The sequence below is a fragment of the Oncorhynchus gorbuscha genome, linkage group LG24 (genome assembly GCF_021184085.1).
Source record: "Oncorhynchus gorbuscha isolate QuinsamMale2020 ecotype Even-year linkage group LG24, OgorEven_v1.0, whole genome shotgun sequence".
NCBI lineage: Eukaryota > Metazoa > Chordata > Actinopteri > Salmoniformes > Salmonidae > Oncorhynchus > Oncorhynchus gorbuscha.
In genome coordinates this window covers 21,039,841-21,061,699 of record NC_060196.1, presented here as the reverse complement: position 1 = coordinate 21,061,699, position 21,859 = coordinate 21,039,841, and the positions used below count along the sequence as shown (strand labels likewise).

Here is a 21,859-nt window from a genome sequence, read left to right as displayed (position 1 = left end):
AATTTGGTTTCATCCGTGCAAAGAACATTTCCCCCGAGATTCAGGCTTGTTAGGGTGTTTTTTTGTTAAGTTCAATCAGAGTTTTGTGTGTCTCTATCAGAGGTGGGGTCTTCCTATGTTTACCAAAGACCAACTTAAGAATTCAAAGAAAAGAACACCCTTCCTTCAATCAAACACAGGGGGAGGTTTGATCATTCTGTGGGGTTGCTTTGCTGCCTCTGGTACAGGGGGCCAAACAGGCATTTAATACATGTGCACTTGCTAGTGGTAACTTCTCTGAAAAAGGCACAAACCATCATAACAATATACATAAATAAAATGATGTGTTTCTCTTAATCTTGCAATTAAACAGTTTAAATAAGAGTCTGGATAACTTGTCATTATAAAAAGGCAGGACAACAGCTCTGTGACAATATTCCTGATATCCTTCTTCCAAAGGAAGGGTTTCTATGGGTTTCATTGTAGTAGGCGTTTGGGGGGGGGGGGCACCACATATTTATCCAGTTTTCATTTAAACATTTTATAACTTGGCTTTACTCAAGTTGCTATCATTTGCCAGGTTAGTTCTAAATAACTCCTGAATCCTCCTCCAAAGGTCGACCACTGCTGCTGCGTGGGACCTGGGCACACCTCCCCACGCAACAGGCTTTCCAATAACACCATGAATACTGGACGGGCAGAAGGGCATGTAGGGTGTCTCTAAGTAGTGTCCTGCTCCAGGATAAAATACTGACTCGTAATTATCCTTCCCATGATGCTTTAGTTGATGCATTGCCTGATCTGCAAAATAACAACTGTCCCAGTTTTGGTCATCCTCTGCAGCAACAAAGAGAAACCTTCCATTGGCTCTCTCAATTGGGATGAGCGTTGCCTGATTATCCTCTGCCATGGGGTCATTAATAACATATTTCACATTTAAGGCCCCGGACTTGGTAGCAAAGACTCTTTTGGTATCAAGCATTAGGGGAGGTATGACTGTGCCTTTGTAGTGAAGATGAATCATGGCATTGGCATTGCAACCATTGATCCATACGGTAGCAGCAATGCCTGGCAGAAAAGTGGCAATGGACAGTGCTAGATCACCACTTTTGGACAGTGACAACAAACCTAATCCAGAGCCGCAAACCTTAAAAGATAAAGGGACAGCAAATAAAGCACCGACCATTAGACATTCAGGTAGTACTATTTCCATGAAAGACGAGTGATTTGAAGTAATATTGAAGTAATTACAAATCAATGAATAAGCTGTAAGCAATTATAAACTCATTTTCACATTATTACCATGTTCTTGCCCCTTTAATTCGTGCTGTAAAGTAATATCAACAAGTTAATGAGGAAATCAAATCAAACCAGAGGATTATTTAATGCTGACCTGCGGCTGATTTTTCAAGAACTGAATCGCCTCCTCAAAATACTCCAGATGGATCTTGGTCACGTTTTTAGGATTGTCATCAGCCCCATATAAATGACACTGTAAAGACCACAAAACCTCTGTTGGCAAGAAGAGAAGCTCTAGCTTCAGATAGACCTCTTCCATATGTGTATAGGTCTAAAACAGCTGGGTGTGGACCTATTTATGTAAAGGAGGAAATATACACTTTAAAACATTGAAAACCAGCACACATCACGTTGATGGTAAATACCAACTTCTAATAAACTCTAGGACCCTGTGCATTCAAATATAATTCGTAAAAATCTAAATAAATTCACAGATCTTCATTGTAACGTGTTTAAACACTGTTTCCATGCTTATTCAATGAACCATAAACCATTAATGAACATGCACCTGTGAAACGGTCGTTAAGACACTAATAGCTTAGCAGAATGTAGGCAATTAAGGTCACAGTTATTTAAGGAAACTTAGGACACTAAAGAGGGCTTTCTACTGAAATACGCCAAAAGACAAATGCCCAGGGTCCCTGCTCATCTGCGTGAACATGCCTCAGGTATGCTGAAAGGAGGCATGAGGACTGCAGATGTGGCCAGGGCAATAAATTGTAATGTCCGTACTGTGAGATGCCTAAGACTGCGCTACAGGGAGACAGGACAGACAGCTGATCGTCCTCAGTGGCAGAACACTTGTAACAACACCTGCACAGGATAGGTGCATCCAAACATCACACCTACGGGACAGGTACAGGATGGCAACAACTGCCCAAGTTACACCAGGAACGCACCATCCCTCCATCAGTGCTCAGACTGTCCGCAATAGCCTGAGAGAGGCAGGACTGAGGGCTTGTAGGCCGGTTGTAAGGCAGGTCCTCACCAGACATCACCGGCAACAACATCAGCTATGGGCACAAACCTACCGTCGCTGGACCAGATAGGACTGGCAAAAAGTGCTCTTCACTGACGAGTCACGGTTTTATCTCACCAGAGGTGATAGTCGGATATGCGTTTCTCGTCGAAGGAATGAACGTTACACCGAGGCCTGCACTCTGGAGCAGGATCGAATTGGAGGTGGAGGGTTCGTCATGGTCTGGGGCGGTGTGTCACAGCATCATCGGACTGAGCTTGTTGTCATTGCAGGCATTATCAACGCTGTGTGTTACAGGGAAGACATCCACCTCCCTCACGTGGTACCCTTCCTACAAGCTCATCCTGACATGACCCTACAGCATGACAACACCACTGCTCGTTCTGTGCGGGATTTCCTACGAGACAGGAATGTCAGTGCCCCCCCCCCCCCCCCCCCCACACAGAAATATCTGTGAACTTTCAGGTGCCTTGGTGGAAGAGTGGGGTAACATCTCACAGAACTGGCAAATCTGGTGCAGTCCATGAGGAGGAGATGCACTGCAGTACTTAATACAGCTGGTGGCCACACCAGATACTGACTGTGTTATGCAGGTGAATGAGGACCCAAAAGCGACTTGGCGAAAACAGAGTCTTTATTCCAGTAAAGGAAATAGGCAATACTCCTGGACAATCAGAGCAGAAAACAAAACATAAAAAACTTAATTCCACTCGTAGTGACGAGGACAGACTGGAGACTCGACCATTAACTGTAGGTTGCCTCGGGAAGGCACCGACCGTAGCAGACTCAGACACCTGCTCACACGCAGCATCTGAGGGAAACAAGACACGACAGGGCGAGACAAAGACACAGCACGGCGAACAATATACAAGGATCCGACAGGACAGAAACGGAAAACAAGGGGAGAAATAGGGACTCTAATCAGAGGGCAAGATAAGGAACAGGTGTGAAAAGACTAGATGATTGAGTAGGGGAATAGGAACAGCTGGGAGCAGGAATGGAACGATAGAGAGAAGAGAGAGAGGGAGGGAGAGAGAAAAAAGGGAACGAACCTAATAAGACCAGCAGGGGGAAAACGAACAGAAGGGAAAGCAAAATGACAAGACAATATAAGACAAAACATGACAGTACCCCCCCCACTCACCGAGCGCCTCCTGGCGCACTCGAGGAGGAACACTGGCGGCAACGGAGGAAATCATAGATCACAAACGGTCCAGCACGTCCCGAGAAAGAACCCAACTCCTCTCCTCAGGACCGTAACGGAAAACGATAAAAAGGGAAACTAGGGTACTACTCTAAAAAAAAAAAAATGAGACACGGGTAGAGAACTGAAAGCTTTAGAGCAAACAGGACCAAACAGGCCAGGAGAGTAACAACTAGGGACAGACTGAGACACAGCAAGGGCAGGAACAAGACCAGGAGAGATGCGGTGGCAGGGAACAGACTGAGACCCAGCAAGACCAGGAGCAGAAGCAGAAAAAAAAATTGCCAGACTTATTCTGCGCGCAGTCCGAACAAGCAGCCACGAAACGGCGCGTGTCACGCTCCAGAGTAGGCCACCAAAACCGCTGGCGAATGGAAGCAAGCGTACCCCGAACGCCGGGGTGGCCAGCTAACTTGGCAGAGTGCGCCCACTGAAGAACAGCCAGACGAGTAGAAACAGGAACGAAAAGACGGTTACTAGGACAAGCGTGCGGCGACGGAGTGTGAGTGAGTGCTTGCTTAACCTGTCTCTCAATTCCCCAGACAGTCAACCCGACAACACGCCCAACAGGAAGGATCCCCTCGGGATCGGTAGAAGCCACAGAAGAACTAAAGAGACGGGATAAAGCATGAGGCTTGGTGTTCTTAGTACCCGGGCAATAAGAAATAACGAACTCGAAACGAGCGAAAAACAACGCCCAACGAGCATGACGCGCATTCAGTCGTTTGGCAGAACGGATGTACTCAAGGTTCCTTTGGTCAGTCCAAACGACAAAAAGGAACGGTCGCCCCCTCCAACCACTGTCGCCATTTGCCTAGGGCTAAACGGATGGCGAGCAGTTCACGGTTAGCCACATCATAGTTACGTTCCGACGGTGACAGGCGATGAGAAAAATACGCGCAAGGGTGGACCCCATCGTCAGTATCGGAACGCTGGGACAGAATGGCTCCCACGCCCACCCCCGACGCGTCAACCTCGACAATAAACTGTTTCGTGACGTTAGGTGCAACAAGGATAGGAGCGGATGCAAAACGCTTCTTGAGTAGATCAGAACAACAATCATACGACCGGTGAGGAGGAAGGGAGTTGGTTCTGGACCGACTGAAGACCGTGCGCAGACCATGATATTCCTCCGGCACTCCTGTCAAATCACCAGGTTCCTCCTGTGAAGAGGAAGCAGAACAAACAGGAGGAATAGCAGACATTAAACACTTCACATGACAAGAAACGTTCCAGGAAAGGATAGAATTACTAGACCAATCAAAAGAAGGATTATGACACACTAGCCAGGGATGACCCAAAACAACAGGTATAAAAGGTGAACAAAAAATCAAAAAAGAAATGGTCTCACTATGGTTACCAGATACAGTGAGGGTTAAAGGTAGGGTTTCACATAATATACTGGGGAGAGGACTACCATCCAAGGCGAACATGACCGTGGGCTCCCCTAACTGTCTGAGAGGAATGTCATGTTCCCGAGCCCAGGCTTCGTCCATAAAACAGCCCTCCGCCCCAGAGTCTATTAATGCACTGCAGGAAGCTGCCGATCCGGTCCAGCGTAGATGGACCGGTAAGGTAGTACAGGTACTTGACGGAGAGGACCGTCTAGTAGCGCTTATCAGTCGCCCTCCGCTTACTGATGAGCTCTGGCCTTTAACTGGACATGAAATGACAAAATGACCAGCGGAACCGCAATAGAGACAGAGGCGGTTGGTGATTCTCCGTTCCCTCTCCTTAGTCGAAATGCGAATACCCCCCAGCTGCATGGGCTCAACACCTGAGTCAGTGGGGAAAGATGGTAGTGTCGGAGAGAGGGGGGGACACAGTTAACGCGAGCTCTCTTCTATGAGCTCGGTGACGAAGATCTACCCGTCGTTCAATGCGAATAGCGAGTTCAATCAGAGAATCCACGCTGGATGGAACCTCCCGAGAGAGACTCTCATCCTTAACCTTAGCGTGGAGTCCCTCCAGAAAACGAGCGAGCAACGCCTGCTCGTTCCAGTTACTGGAGGCAGCAAGAGTGCGAAATTCTATAGAGTAATCCGTTATGGATCGATTACCTTGACATAGGGAAGACAGGGACCAGGAAGCTTCTTTCCCAAAAACAGAACGATCAAAAACCCTTATCATCTCCTCTTTAAAGTTCAGATAATCGTTAGTACACTCAGCGCTTGCCTCCCAGATAGCTGTGCCCCACTGCCGAGCCCGACCAGTAAGGAGTGATATGACGTAGGCAATCCGAGCTCTCTCTCTTGAGTATGTGTTGGGTTGGAGAGAGAACACTATATCACACTGGGTGAGAAAGGAGCGGCACTCAGTGGGCTGCCCAGAATAACATGGTGGGTTATTAACCCTAGGTTCCGGAGACTCGGAAGACCCGGAAGTAGCTGGTGGCACGAGACGAAGACTCTGATACTGTCCTGAGAGGTCGGAGACCTGAGCGGCCAGGGTCTCAACGGCATGCCGAGCAGCAGACAATTCCTGCTCGTGTCTGCCGAGCATCGCTTCCTGGAACTCGAGAGTAGAGTAGAGAGAATCCATAGTCGCTGGGTCCATTCTTGGTCGGATCCTTCTGTTATGCAGGTGAATGAGGACCCAAAAGCGACTTGGCGAAAACAGAGTCTTTATTCCAGTAAAGGAAATAGGCAATACTCCTGGACAATCAGAGCAGAAAACAAAACATAAAAACTTAATTCCACTCGTAGTGACGAGGACAGACTGGAGACTCGACCATTAACTGTAGGTTGCCTCGGGAAGGCACCGACCGTAGCAGACTCAGACACCTGCTCACACGCAGCATCTGAGGGAAACAAGACACGACAGGGCGAGACAAAGACACAGCACGGCGAACAATATACAAGGATCCGACAGGACAGAAACGGAAAACAAGGGGAGAAATAGGGACTCTAATCAGAGGGCAAGATAAGGAACAGGTGTGAAAAGACTAGATGATTGAGTAGGGGAATAGGAACAGCTGGGAGCAGGAACGGAACGATAGAGAGAAGAGAGAGAGGGAGGGAGAGAGAAAAAAGGGAACGAACCTAATAAGACCAGCAGGGGGAAAACGAACAGAAGGGAAAGCAAAATGACAAGACAATATAAGACAAAACATGACAGACTGTTACTTTTTGTTTTGATCCCCCCTTTGTTCAGGGACACATTATTCTATTTATGTTAGTCACATGTCTGTGGAACTTGTTCAGTTCATATCTCAGTTGTTGAATCTTGTTGTTCATACAAATATGTTCATATAAATATTTAAACATGTTAAGTTTGCTGAAAATAAAAATGCAGTTGACAATGAGAGGACATTTCTTTTTTTGCTGAGTTTACATAGCAGACCAAAGGGTAAACAGTAACACCAACCAGGAGGTACAAATATAACTCCACAAAGCTTCCCCTCTTTGACAGGAATTCTTCTTACTCCCTCTGCAAGCAGACTTCTTTCATTGATTACTTCAGCCAGTATTCCTGGACTATCCTTGGAATGTACACTGAAGTTGACAAGGCAAGGCACTGATACAACCTTCTTAACAAACTTAGTGTGTAAGTTGTTTGGTTTCAGAGACCACAAAAGCCCCATAGGTTCTACTCCAGTGTAACTGCCACCTAGTGATGACGCAGTTGTTAGATCAATCGTTCCACTGCAGTTGGCCTCATAGGTAGCTGAGGACCTGAATACAATGCCTTTGTCATCTGTTACTTCTGCCCTCAGATCCACCTGCTGTCTTGGTTTCAGCCTGTCAACTTTCAACTGCACTGGCTCATCGAATAAGCACTTGGCATTGGGAAGAATCTGTACACTTTAGACATATTACACTCTGGTTAGGAGTGGAGAGAGATAGAAATGCAGTTTAGGCTTCTTTATATAGTATTTTCAAGTGAGGATGATGCATTCAGCGAAGATAGTTGCTTGTAGACTTAAGGTTGTGGCCAATTGCACAATTGTGTGTCCAGCACAGTTCAAAGATGACCTAAACTGGTAGGCTAGATGACATGAAGTGAGGATGGCGTGGAGTATGGAATCTACAAAGAAACATGGAGACAATAATACATTAGATTGGAGTCAAATAAAATAAATTGCATAGTTAAATGAAATGTATAATCAAAGACAGAGTATGAAGATAGCAGAAATCGCTTCGTCAATAGAAATTCCCGATCACACTTGTAGGCAATGCCATGGCAATGTTGGCTAGCTAAACTCATGCACAGGCCTGTGCATGTGCAGGCCATCAAATCAAAGGCACTCCTTCGATACAAAAAAAATGTTTTTGACGAAAGATTTAAATGTTTTAGTTTGTCACTTTCAGGAGGTTGGAGTAATAGCATGTTCAACTTCTTAATATATTGGCTTGAGGGCCTCCAGAGTGGCGCAGTGGTCTAAGGCACCACATTGCAGTGCTAGAGGTGTCACTACAGATCTCGGTTTGATCCCGGGCTGTGTCACAGCCGGTCGCGACTGGGAGACCCATGAGGCGGAGCACAATAGGCCCAGCGTCGTCCAGGTTAGGCCGACCGGGATGTCCTTGTCCTACCGCGCTTTAGCGACTCCTGTGGCGGGCAGGGCGAATGCACAGTTTGGGGCTAACGCATTTGGGGACTCAGGGTACCTACTTCCGGGGGAACCCCACTAAAAAAAACATCCTGCATCTCAACACATTTTGACATGGGGATGGGGAAGAGACAAAAATGTCTAGTTTTATATCGCTATCCTACACATTTTGTCAGGCTGAGATAAAAAACAAAAATATCTGTTTTGAAGCTAATTTCCTGCAATTCTACACATTTTGCCATCTGGGGGGCCAAAATTGTTTATTTATATAAAATAAATTGTGGGGAACGAATCAACCCATTCTGAATATTAGGGGTCGGAGAGGGTGTAACGCTCGTTGTTGGGAGAAAGAGAGAAGGACCAAGGTGCAGCGTGGTAAGTATTCATAATTCTCTTTTAATGAAAATGAATACTCAAACAAAAACAACAAAACACGAGAACGAAACGAAAACAGTCCTGAACGGTGAAATACAAACACAGAACAGAAAACACCCACGAAACACAAGTGGGAAAAGGCTACCTAAGTATGATTCTCAATCAGAGGCAACGAACGACAGCTGCCTTTGAGAACCATACCAGGACAAACGCAAACACAACATAGAAAACGGAACATAGACCATCCACCCAACTCACACCCTGACCATACTAAAACAAAGACATTACAAAATAACTAAGGTCAGAACATGACAGTACTCCCCCCAAAGGTGCGGACTCAGGCCGCAAAACCTGAACCTATAGGGGAGGGTCTGGGTGGGTGTTTGTCCGCGGTGGCGGTTCTGGCACGGGACGTGGACCCCACTCCACCATAGTCTTTCTCCGCCTCTTTACCCGCCTCCGTGGCCTCTTAAGAGCGGCGACCTTCGCCGCCATCCTCGGACTGGGGACCCAAGCCACGGGTCCCGACTGGACGGGAGATTCCGGCAGCACCGGACGGGCGGGAGACTCCGGCAGCGCCGGCGTGACAGGCGGATCCGGCAGCTCAGGACAGACGGGAGGCTCCGGCAGCTCAGGACAGACGGGAGGCTCCGGCAGCTCAGGACAGACGGGAGGCTCCGGCAGCTCAGGACAGACGGGAGGCTCCGGCAGCTCAGGACAGACGGGAGGCTCCGGCAGCTCAGGACAGACGGGAGACTCTGGCAGCACTGGGCATGAGGAAGACTCTGGCAGCACTAGACAGGCGGGAGCATCTGTAGGGAGGAGACGGAGAGACAGCCTGGTGCGGGGGGCTGCCACTGGAGGGCTGGTACGGGGGGCTGCCACCGGAGGGCTGCTGCGTGGAGGCGGCACCGGATAGACCGGACCGTGGAGGCGTACTGCAGATCTCGAGCCGCAAGCCTGCCCAACCCTACCCTGGCTGAATGCTCCCCGTAGCCAGGCCAGTGTGGCGAGGTGGAATAGCCCGCACTGGGTTGTGCTGGCAAACCGGGGACACCCTGCGTAGGACTGGTGCCATGTACCCTGGCCCGAGCCGGCTTCATGGCACCTGGCTCGATGCCCACTCTAGCCCGGCCGATACGAGGCGCTGCTATGTACCGCACCGGGCCATGCCTGCGCACCGGGGACACCGTGCGCCTCACGGCATAACACGGTGCCTGCCTGGTCCCTCTCTTTCCATTGTAAGTACCTTGGCTCAGGTCTCCTACCTGACTTAGCCACACTCCCCGTGTGCCAACCCCCAATACATTTTTGGGGCTGCCTCTCGGGCTTCCAACCGCGCTGACGTGCTGCCTCCTCACACCACTGCCGCTCAGCTCTCGCTGCCTCCATCTCTGCTTTGGGGCAGCGATATTCTCCAGCCTGAGTCCAGGGTCCTTCTCCGTTCAAAATCTCCTCCCATGTCCAGGAGTCCTGAGATTTCGGCCGCTGCCGCTGCCCGTTACCACGCTGCTTGGTCCTTTGGTGGTGGGTGTTTCTGTAACGCTCGTCGTTGGGAGATAGAGAGGAGGACCAAGGTGCAGCGTGGCAAGTATTCATATTCTCTTTTAATGAAAACGAATACTCAAACAAAAACAACAAAACACGAGAACAAAACTAAAACAGTCCTGAACGGTGAAATACAAACACAGAACAGAAAATAAACACCCACAAAACACAAGTGGGAAAAGGCTACCTAAGTATGATTCTCAATCAGAGACAACTAACGATCCCTGCCTCTGATTGAGAACCATACCAGGCAAAACGCAAACACAACATAGAAAACGGAACATAGACCACCCACCCAACTCACACCCTGACCATACTAAAACAAAGACATAACAAAAGAACTACGGTCAGAACGTGACAGAGGGACATGTCCCCCCACCCCCTTTGGCAATTTAGCCTTTGCATAAATCTATTGAATGAAATCAGTAATCTAGTTGACACCAGTAAAGTGGTTAATTTTAATTCAGGTTCTCTCGCGGAGCGAGTACGTGCAGGGAACTGGGACGAAAAAAATAGACTTCAAAACAGTAGAAAGTGCAAAATGTCATCAGTTTAATTGGTTTAAAGGTAATAAAAAGAAAATGAGAAAATTATGTCTTATCAGAAACGTGTTACAATAGTTTGTCTTGGATGCATATTTTATGTGGTTGAAATCAGGGGCGTAGTCGGTTTTTGAACATTGGGGGGGAACAATTTTGGCGGATATTTAAAAAAAAACAATTTCCTGCGTCTTTTCAATTTCAAATAACTTCTATGTAAGGACTAAATACCGTATTGTACTAGTTTTATACAAACATTTGTTTGTGCAAAAATATATTTTTCAACAAGAATGTTGCTAGGACTGTCTGAGTGTGGAGGGGAAGGGCACCAAAGTGGTGCATTAACCACAGTGTGGATCAATCCACCAGAACAGAAGGGCCTAATCGGAAGGAAACTAGCTGTTATTGGGAGAGAGGTTTGGAACTGGTGTATTACCTAATACCGCAACTCCACCAATGCAAAACATGCTGATTAAAAATGTCCTGTGTTTATTGTATATATGGAAATAATAGCTGAAATGATCCGTTGGTATACAAAACGAAATTTGATATGGGCTCTCGAGTTGCGCATCTGTCTAAGGCACTGCATCTCAGTACTAGAGATGTCACTACAGACTTGGCATTCTCTCAACCAGCTTCAAGTTTGCGGACGACACAACAGTGGTATGCTTGATTACCAACAACGACGAGACGGCCTACAGGGAGGAGGTGAGGGCCCTCGGAGTGTGGTGTCAGGAAAATAAATTCACACTCAACGTCAACAAAACTAAGGAGATGATTGTGGACTTCAGGAAACAACAGAGGGAACACCCCCCTATCCACATCGATGGAACAGTAGTGGAGAGGGTAGTAAGTTTTAAGTTCCTCGGCGTACACATCACAGACAAACTGAATTGGTCCACCCACACAGACAGCATCGTGAAGAAGGCGCAGCAGCGCCTCTTCAACCTCAGGAGGCTGAAGAAATTCGGGCTTGTCACCAAAAGCACTCACAAACTTCTACAGATGCACAATCGAGAGCATCCTGTCGGGCTGTATCACCGCCTGGTACGGCAACTGCTCCGCCCACAACCGTAAGGCTCTCCAGAGGGTAGTGAGGTCTGCACAACGCATCACTGGGGGCAAACTACCTGCCCTCCAGGACACCTACACCACCCGATGTCACAGGAAGGCCATAAAGATCATCAAGGACAACAACCACCCGAGCCACTGCCTGTTCACCCCGCTATCATCCAGAAGGCGAGGTCAGTACAGGTGCATCAAACCTGGGACCGAGAGACTGAAAAACAGCTTCTATCTCAAGGCCATCGTACTGTTAAACAGCCAACACTAACATTGAGTGGCTGCTGCCAACACACTGACTCAACTCTAGCCACTTTAATAATGGGAATTGATGGGAAATGATGTAAAATATATCACTAGCCACTTTAAACAATTCTACCTAATATAATATTTACATACCCTACATTATTCATCTCATATGTATACGTATATACTGTACTCTATATCATCTACTGCATCCTTATGTAATACATGTATCACTAGCTACTAACTATGCCACTTTGTTTACACACTCATCTCATATGTATATACTGCACTCAATACCATCTACTGTATCTTGCCTATGCCGCTCTGTACCATCACTCATTCATATATCTTTATGTACATATTCTTTATCCATATTCTTTATCCCCTTATAAGGTAGTAGTTTTGGAATTGTTAGCTAGATTACTTGTTGGTTATTACTGCATTGTCGGAACTAAAAGCACAAGCATTTCGCTAAACTCGCATTAACATCTGCTAACCATGTGTATGTGACAAATACGATTTGATTTGAATGCACTTTAATTAACAGGTGTACCTTGTTAAAAGTTCATTCGAGGAATTTATTTCCTTCTTAACATGTTTGAGCCAATCAGTTGTGTTGTGACAAGGTAGGGAGATATAAAGAAGATAGCCCTATTTGGTAAAATACGAAGTCCATTTTATGGCAAGAACAGCTAAAATACACAAAGAGAAACAGTCCATCATTACCTTAAGACATGAAAGTCAGTCAATCTGGAACATGTCAGGAACTTATTTTTGCAAAAACCATGAAGAGCTATGATGAAACAGGCCCTCATGTGGATCGCCACAGGAAAGGAAGACCCAGAGTTACCTCTGCTGCAGAGGATAAGGTCATTAGAGTTGCAGCCCAAATAAATGTTTCACAGAGTTCAAGTAACAGACACATCTCAACATCAACTGTTCAGAAGAGACTGCGTGAATCAGGCCTTCATGGTTGAATTGTTGCAAAGAAACCACTACTAAAGGACACCAATAAGATGAGACTTGATTGGGCCAAGAAACACAAGCAAAAGACTGGTGGAAATCTGTCCTTTGGTTCGATGAGTCCAAATTTGAGACTTTTGGCTCCAACCGCTGTGTCTTTGTGAGACGCAAAGTAGGTGAGCGGATGATCTCCGCAGGTGTGGTTCCCACCGTGAAGCATGGAGGAGGAGGTGTGGAGGTGCTTTTCTGGTGACACTGTCAGTGATTTATTTAGAATTCAAGGCACACTTAACCAGCATGGCTACCACAGCATTCTACAGCGTATCCATCCAGCCATCCCATCTGGTTTGCGCTTAGTGGGACTATCATTTGTTTTTCAACAAGGACAATGACCAAACACACTTCCAGGCTGTGTAAAGGCCATTTGACCAAGAAGACGAGTGATGGAGCTTCATCAGATGACCTGGCCTCCACAATCACCTGACCTCAACCCAATTGAGATGGATTGGGATGAGTTGGACCACAGAGTGAAGGAAAAGCAGCAAACAAGTGCTCAGCATATGTGGGAACTCCTTCAAGACTGTTGGAAAAGCATTCCAGGTGAAGATTGTTGAGAGAATGCCAAGACTGTGCAAAGCTATTATCAAGGCAACGGGTGGCTATTTGAAGAAACTCAAATATAAAATATATTTTGATTTGTTTAACACTTTTGTGGTTAAATCAAATCATAAATCAAATTTTATTTGTCACATACACATGGTTAGCAGATGTTAATGCGAGTGTAGCGAAATGCTTGTGCTTCTAGTTCCGACAATGCAGTAATAACCAACAAGTAATCTAACTAACAATTCCTAAACTACTGTCTTATACACAGTGTAAGGGGATAAAGAATATGTACATAAGGATATATGAATGAGTGATGGTACAGAGCAGCATAGGCAAGATACAGTAGATGGTATCGAGTACAGTATATACATATAAGATGAGTATGTAAACAAAGTGGCATAGTTAAAGTGGCAAGTGATACATGTATTACATAAGGATGCAGTCGATGATAGAGTACAGTATATACGTATGCATATGAGATGAATAATGTAGGGTAAGTAACATTATATAAGGTAGCATTGTTCAAAGTGGCTAGTGATATATTTACATCATTTCCCATCAATTCCCATTATTAAAGTGGCTGGAGTTGAGTCAGTGTCAGTGTCAGTGTGTTGGCAGCAGCCACTCAATGTTAGTGGTGGCTGTTTAACAGTCTGATGACCTTGAGATAGAAGCTGTTTTTCAGTCTCTCGGTCCCAGCTTTGATGCACCTGTACTGACCTCGCCTTCTGGATGATAGCGGGGTGAACAGGCAGTGGCTCGGGTGGTTGATGTCCTTGATGATCTTTATGGCCTTCCTGTAACATCGGGTGGTGTAGGTGTCCTGGAGGGCAGGTAGTTTGCCCCCGGTGATGCGTTGTGCAGACCTCACTACCCTCTGGAGAGCCTTACGGTTGAGGGCGGAGCAGTTGCCGTACCAGGCGGTGATACAGCCCGCCAGGATGCTCTCGATTGTGCATCTGTAGGAGTTTGTGAGTGCTTTTGGTGACAAGCCGAATTTCTTCAGCCTCCTGAGGTTGAAGAGGCGCTGCTGCGCCTTCTTCACGATGCTGTCTGTGTGAGTGGACCAATTCAGTTTGTCTGTGATGTGTATGCCGAGGAACTTAAAACTTGCTACCCTCTCCACTACTGTTCCATCGATGTGGATAGGGGGGTGTTCCCTCTGCTGTTTCCTGAAGTCCACAATCATCTCCTTAGTTTTGTTGACGTTGAGTGTGAGGTTATTTTCCTGACACCACACTCCGAGGGCCCTCACCTCCTCCCTGTAGGCCGTCTCGTCGTTGTTGGTAATCAAGCCTACCACTGTTGTGTCGTCCGCAAACTTGATGATTGAGTACATGATTTACTCCATGATTCCATATGTGTTATTTAATAGTTTTGATGTCTTTACCATTGTTCTACAATGTAGAAAATAAGAAACAAAAGAAAAACCCTTGAATGACTAAGTTTGTCCAAACTTTTGACTGGTACTGTATATACAGTGGTAACAGTTTCGAACTAGCTTCAGGGTTCTAGGTTGGGAAAGTAGCTACAGTACGTTTCCCGGGGTTACAGGGTTTGATCCTTATTTAACACATGGTTGTACAATTGCGGGACAGTTTTTTTTTTACATGTTTCATTCAAATCCTTTTCTCATTTTGAGGCTTAAATATTATTCCTGTTGTCATGACAGATCTGTGAGGATCCAAATAGGTCAGATCAGGTTTGCAATGAATGACTTCAAACAGACCCCCTCTGACCCGCAGAGGTGTGGAGGAGGGAACTGGTGTGGGTTAACAACTCACGCCCTGTTGTAAAATGAAAGACAGAACACTCAGCTCTCCCTCGCCAATGCTAACCAGATGGAATGTCTTATGTTTCAACAGACCTTTTCCCACTGAAGCTAAAATATTCTAAAGCGAATACTGGAACAATATTTCTAACATAGAACATGGGGTTTGATCAGAGGCCATCTATAGAACACTAATGTCATTTCGTTAAGAGAGGGATATGATTTTAGGAGCCATAAGAGATAATTGTTTTACATAAACTTTGCACAGTGACAAGTCACACCCCTGAGTGATGTTAGTGAATCCCAAGCGTCACGTCTGGAGGAAACCTGGCACCATCCCTACGGTGAAGCATGGTGGTGGCAGCATCATGCTGTGGGGATGTTTCTTAGCAGCAGGGACAGCGAGACTAGTCAGGATAGAAGGAAAGATGAACGGAGCAAGGTACAGAGAGATCCTTGATGAAAATCTGCTCCAGAGCGATCAGGACCTCAAACTGTGGCGAAGGTTCACCTTCCAACAGGGCAAAGACCCTAAGCATACAGCCAAGACAACACAGGAGTGGCTTTGAGACAAGTCTCTGAATGTACTTGAGTGGCCCAGCCAGAGCCCGGACTTGAATCCAATCTAACATCTCTGGAGAGACCTGAAAATATCTGTGCAGCGACACTCGCCATCCAACCTGACAGACCTTGAGAGGATCTGCAGAGAATAATAGGAGAAACTCCCCAAATACAGGTGTGCCAAGCTGGTAGCATCATACCCAAGACGACTTGGGGCTGTAGTCACTGCCAAAGGTGTTTCAACAAAGTACAGGGTCTGACTACTTATGTAAATGTCATATTTCCAGGGGGGCTTTCATAACAAAGCTGCCTGAAGAAAGATGGGTCACAATTTGATAACATTTAATTTGTCTTGCATCCCAAAGTGTCTGGAATGCATTCAAAATGTTTTGCAAAGTTCACATAAACATCAGGGAAAATCATCAGGAAGGAATTGTGTGTGTAGAAAATAAGATCTGTATTGCTATCAATTGTGGTTGTGACACTGTCCCTTCTAACGATAGGGTCATTGATGGGGTCATAATAGCTGATAGCTCCTACCATTCAAAAGTTAGAGCTACAATTATTGGCGGGGACCAAATAACCCTTTGGAACACAATTTCTGTAATGTAACATAAGGGTATAACACTGGTGTAACAGTCAAAAAGCAGCATTGGTGTATAATTTTACTGCACGGGAAGGTGGAGGGGGGCTGCGTGCCTGCGAAGCGCACATTGCACCTGTCGTCCCTATAGCTGATTGTTTCTTCTAGTGAAATTAGCTGGTGCTGCTATGTAGCCTACTGTTTTAAACACCTTGAAAAATATCATAAATAACATTGTGTAGGACGATAGACTAAAAAATAAATTGATAGGGAGAGTTTTGAAGGAGAAAGAGCATGCCTATAGCCCTACTGCAAAATTGACAACCTAAAATAGAAAAGACACGCGTCATCTAGATGTTTAACGATTAATACATTTGAGTGAAGCAGTTCAATGCTGACACCATTTTAGTTGAGTGCATAAACTCTGCAAACCAGCAGAGGTTTGTTCTGTCTTGCAAAGCGCGAGTGGTAGGCCTAAATTCACTGCAGTATTAGGCCTTATATTTAGCCTACAAAATTATGGCTATGAATGAGCTTCTATTGGTAGCCTACATCTTTAGCCTAACTTCACTGTTGTCCTGTGCAATACCGCACACACGCTTGCCTCTTTGCTGGCCTTTCAGCTATTCCTCTATAAAGCTCCATGACTCTGGAAAAAAAATTGTGCTCTTGCTTGCGGAATTTAAAATACAGCATAGGGTAAATTGTCTGGTGGGGGACCGTTTGAAAGGGGATTGGGGACAATGGTGTGTGATCACATTCGCTGTGATGATAATTTCTTTTTTTCTTTATCTAACTAGGCAGTTAAGAACAAATTCTTATTTTCAATGATGGCCTAGGAACAGTGGGCCTTGTTCAGGGGCAGAACAACAGATTTGTACCTTGACAGCTCAGGGATTTGATCTTGCAACGTTACTAGTCCAACGCTCTAACCACTAGGCTACGCCGCTGCACCATAATGACTTGATACATTGTTGCAATGGCAGGATCAACACAAAGGACAGGCAGAGATCAGTGAAAAATAATGTCCAAGAGTTATTTATCCATTAGAAAAATTACAGGCCATAAGAAATCAACACTCCAAAAGGTTGTCACTAGTTATCACATCCACAAACTCCACATATTTCTACAATTTATCTTCTTAAAATGTGATTTTAAACACAACCTTAACCCTAACACTGCTAACCTTAAACTATGACCAAAAAGTCATAGGCAATTTTGACTTTGTGTCTGTGCTAAATTGTTTGTCCAGGTTAATTAATAATAATATTAGCAAAAAAAACATGGCGATTGACCGTTTAGAACGTGCTTATGTTCCCCTATGATAGCTAACGTAAATAAATGCACAAACATTCCGGTGTAAATATTAATCAACAGGTGACCTTGAATATAAGTATCTTAATGTAAAGAGGATATCAATGAAATTGTTGCAACTCAATCACGGGAGTTAAAAGAAATTGTTAACCAACAGTTGGCTTGTAGCCTACTTGACCTTGATTGCCTAAATGCGATCAGAAACAGTGTTAAGTGTTAGGAAGTATAAACAATGGCCTATTATAACAAGATTGCTGTACTCACGTTGTCATGGACGTGTAACGGATGTGAAACGGCTAGCTTAGTTAGCGGTGCGCGCTAAATAGCGTTTCAATCGGTTACGTCACTTGCTCTGAGACCTTGAAGTAGTAGTTCCCCTTGCTCTGCAAGGGCCGCGGCTTTTGTGGAGCGATGGGTAACGATGCTTCGTGGGTGACTGTTGTTGATGTGTGCAGAAGGTCCCTGGTTCGCGCCCGGGTATGGGCGAGGGGACGGTTTAAAGTTATTCTGTTACAGACGCATACTTTTTCCTTGTAGCTTTGGTTGAGATAGGACTGCGGTCTGAACTTTTAAAGATAGGCCTTTTATCAATTAGATTTATATTCACCTGCGTCCTCTCCGCTACTTTTGAAAAAGGTCGAAATGAGTGACATGCAGTTCGCGATACTCAATGTTTTCAGTTGTTCTTTGACCTGCTGGATGATAATGGAAAGTCAAAAGGTTCAAATCGTCTTACACGGAATACCTCTTAACACTTATAATAGCAGGACTGTACAAAACAGTTTTAAAAGAACATAGACCACTGTAGTACCAGTTCCTAATATCATACACTTCTTGATTCCCGTTCAAAAACGGAGCGGCATAAGTCGTTGTAAGTAAAACAGTAGTAACACAACCTAACCTAAGAGAGGGTCTGATCTACTACCATATTACTGATAGATGTTCAATTCTGTCAGGTGTACACTTACTGTTGTGTTGAACCTAAATGAAAAGTCTCAACAGCACTTTGCCAATCTGGGCTTTATGCGAGAGTGTGTAAGGAAGTCGAAAATCGAAAATTAAATATAGAATCGGCTTCCTATTTCGCAACAAAGCGTCCTTCTCTCATGCTGCCAAACATACCCTCGTAAAACTGACTATCCTACCGATCCTTGACTTCGGAGATGCAATTGACAAAATAGCCTCCATCACTCTACTCAGCAAATTGGATGCAGTCTATCCCAGTGCCATCTGTTTTGTCACCAAAGCCGCATATACTACCCACAACTGCAACCTCTATGCTCTCGTTGGCTGGCCCTCGCTTCATATTCGTCGCCAAACCCACTGGCTCCAGGTCATCTATAAGTCTTTGCTAGGTAAAGCCCTGCCTTATCTCAGCTCACTGGTCACCATAGCAGCACCCACCCGTAGCATGGGCTCCAGCAGGTATATTTCACTGGTCACCCCCAAAGCCAATTCCTCTGTTGGCTGCCTTTCCTTACAGTTCTCTGCTGCCAGTGACTGGAACAAATTGCAAAAATCACTGAAGCTGGAGACTCATATTTCCCTCACTAAATTTAAGAATCAGCTGTCAGAGCAGCTTACAGATCATTGCACCTGTGCACAGCCCATCGGTAAATAGTCCACCCAACTACCTCATCCGCATATTGTTATTATTTGTTTTGCTCTTATGCACCCCAATATCTCTACTTGCACATTCATCTGCACATCTATCACTCCAGTGTATAATTGCTCAATTGTAATTATTTTGCCACTATGGCCTATTTATTCCCTTACCTCCCTAAATCTTACGTCATTTGCACACACTGTATATAGACTTTTTTATTGTGTTATTGACTATACGTTTGTTTATTCCATTCCACACCACTTTGCTTTATCTTGGCCAGGTCGCAGTTGTAAATGAGAACTTGTTCTCAACTGGCCTACTTGGTTAAACGAAGGTTAAATAAATAAATCAAAATTTGGTGCAAACTTTTCCACAATGCATTAGAAGAGGTTGCAAGTGATAGGCCTTAGTTCTCCTCAAGTATCCAAACAAAACTAGGTTACTTAATTGGGTAGATATCGAAATTCAAAGCTTCTACGGTGGTGTTCAAATGTAGACTAAGTAGTTTTTGTTCTGCCTAAAATGATCAAGTGTATTGCATTGTAGGCTACATATTTGAATACTTTTTAAAATAATAATATATGCATTGCATTCGGAAAGTATTCAGACCCCTTGACTTTTTCCACATTTTTTACAGCCTTAATGGATAAAAAAAAACGTTCATCATCAATCTACACACAATAACCCATCATGACAAAGTGGAAACTTGTCTTTAGGATTTTTGGCACATGTACTTAAAATAAAAAACACAAATACCTTATTTACATAAGTATGCATAACCTTGTTATGGGACTCGAAATTGAGCTCAGGTGCATCCTGTTTCCATTGATCATCCTTTAGATGTTTCTACAACTTGATTGGAGTCAATATAATGGACATGATTTGGAAAGGCACACACCTGTCTAAATAAAGTCCCAGAGTTGACAGTGCATGTCAGAGCAAAAACCAAGCGATAAGGTCGAATAAATTGTCTCTAGAGCTCCGAGACAGGAATGTGTCAAGGCACAGATCTGGGGAAGGGTACTAAAAAATGTCTGCAGCATTGAAGGTCTCCAAGAACACAGTTTTCTCCATCATTCTTAAATGGAAGAAGTTTGGAATCACCAAGACACTTCCTAGAACTGTCTGCTCGGCCAAACTGAGAAATCCAGTGAGAAGGGCCTTGGTCAGGGAGGTGACCAAGAACCTGATGGTCACTCTGACAGAGTTCCTCTGTGAAGAAGGGAGAACCTTCCAGAAGGACAACCATCTCTGCAGAACTCTACTAATCAGGCCTTTGTGGTAGAGTGGCCAGACGGAAGCCACTCCTCAGTAAAAAGCACATGGCAGTCCGCTTGGAGTTTGCTAAAAGGCACGTAAAGGACTCTCAGACTATGAGAAACAAGATTCTCTGGTCTGATGAAACCAAGATTGAACTCACTGGCCTGAGAGGAAACCTGGCAACATCCCTACAATGAAGCATGGTGGTGGGAGACAGCATCATGCTGTGAGGATATTTTTCAGCGGCAGAGACTTTGCTGAGAAGAATGGGCGAAAATCCCCAAATACAGGTGTGCCAAGCTTGTAGCAGCTGTAATCTCTGCCAAGGGTGTTTCAACAAAGTACGGAGTAAAGGGTCTGAATACTTATGTAAACGTCATATTTCCGTAATTATTTATTTTTTACATTTGCCAAAATGTCTAAAAACCTGTTTTTGCTTTATCATTATGGGGTATTGTGTGTAGATTGATGAGGATTTTAGAACAAGGCTGCAACGTAACAAAAGGTAGAAATAGTGAGGGAGTCTAAATACTTTCCGAATGCACTGTATACACACCCCTTCAAGTTAGTGGATTTTGATACTTCAGCCACACCCGTTGCTGACAGGTGTTCATTTTTTTTATTTTTTTTAATCCTTATTTAACTAGGCAAGTCAGTTAAGAACAAATTCCTACTTTCAATGATGGCCTAGGAACAGTGGAACAACAGATTTGTACCTTGTCAAGCTCAGGGGTTTGAACTTGCAACCTTCTGGTTGCTAGTCCACCACTCTAACCACTAGGCTACCCTGACACCCCAGGCTACCCTGTGTATAAAATCGAGCACACAGCCATACAATTAACCATACATGGTACCATGGTACACGTCAATAGATATCGCTTTCCTACACCCTCCTCCAGGTGTAGGAAAGAGAATTACCTTCAGGTTGTTCACCCATAGTTCCTGGTACCCGTCAAGGGACTTGCCCATGGCGGTCTTGAGGTCCTGGTTCACATGGAGGTCTTGAGGTCCTGGTTGGTGAACCAGGACCTCAAGACCGCCATGTGCCAAGTTGTTAGGGTCAGCCTGACTTATCTGGTATACTGTGATCTTTGGCATACTGCCACAAACTCCTCTTTCATTATTTTTGTCCTGTCAGACCAGAGCCCTTGGACAGTGCCTCAGTACAACCTGGTCTGATGGTGATCAGGAACAGACCGGATTGGAATCTAGTCGTGCTGCTGATCCAATTTACTCTGTGGAGCCCTGACCTGACTTCACCGGTCATGGTACCCTGTCCCAGACCCCTGCTGATCACAATAGGAGGGTTAATGGAATTGTACAGTAATTCAAATGTAAATGTTTTAAGGACCAATTTACATGTATTTATTGTAGTGGGGACAGTACCATTAGTGCCACTTTAAGTATATATA

General features: G+C 45.1%; 1 protein-coding gene across 1 annotated transcript; it reads right to left on the bottom strand.

Annotated features, from left to right (window-relative positions):
- Positions 1-520: 520 nt before the first annotated feature.
- Positions 521-21,545, bottom strand: LOC124012185 (acyl-coenzyme A thioesterase 1-like). Its single transcript, XM_046325665.1, is given in 4 exon segments — positions 521-1,126; positions 1,373-1,462; positions 1,464-1,570; positions 21,302-21,545. Coding segments are annotated over 4 exon segments (1,047 nt in total).
- Positions 21,546-21,859: the final 314 nt, after the last annotated feature.